Source organism: Penaeus monodon, chromosome 28 (assembly GCF_015228065.2).
Source record: "Penaeus monodon isolate SGIC_2016 chromosome 28, NSTDA_Pmon_1, whole genome shotgun sequence".
Taxonomy (NCBI): Eukaryota; Metazoa; Arthropoda; class Malacostraca; order Decapoda; family Penaeidae; genus Penaeus; species Penaeus monodon.
The window spans coordinates 4,916,140-4,916,399 of NC_051413.1; the positions used below are offsets into that span (position 1 = coordinate 4,916,140).

The following is a 260-nucleotide window of genomic DNA, read 5'->3' on the forward strand; positions in this document are numbered from 1 at the left end:
TGTGAGGATGTATTGAAAACATATTTTATGTTTTCTAAAGTGATGCAGGTAGATATTCATGTTTATTTTTTGTTCATTTCAGGAAATAAAACAACGTAAAAATGGAGGTGCTTAAGGAGAAAATTATTCATGTTCAGGACCTTTATAAATGGGCGGATTCATTGTCAGGTTTGTACATGATTTACTTCTTTTAAATGTTATTTGCAAACATATGCAGCTGTGTGAAATTCAAGAATATGTATACTTTTGTTTATTTACAG

The 260-nt window shown here is 29.2% G+C and overlaps 1 protein-coding gene across 1 annotated transcript in view; it reads left to right on the forward strand.

Moving 5' to 3' along the window:
* LOC119591311 (elongation of very long chain fatty acids protein 4-like) overlaps positions 1-260 on the forward strand; it is a gene marked incomplete in the record, with an annotated part of 5,762 nt that overhangs the window by 1,161 nt on the left and 4,341 nt on the right. The window contains 1 exon segment of the mRNA XM_037940037.1: positions 83-168. Coding sequence (XP_037795965.1) covers positions 102-168 — 67 coding nt within the window.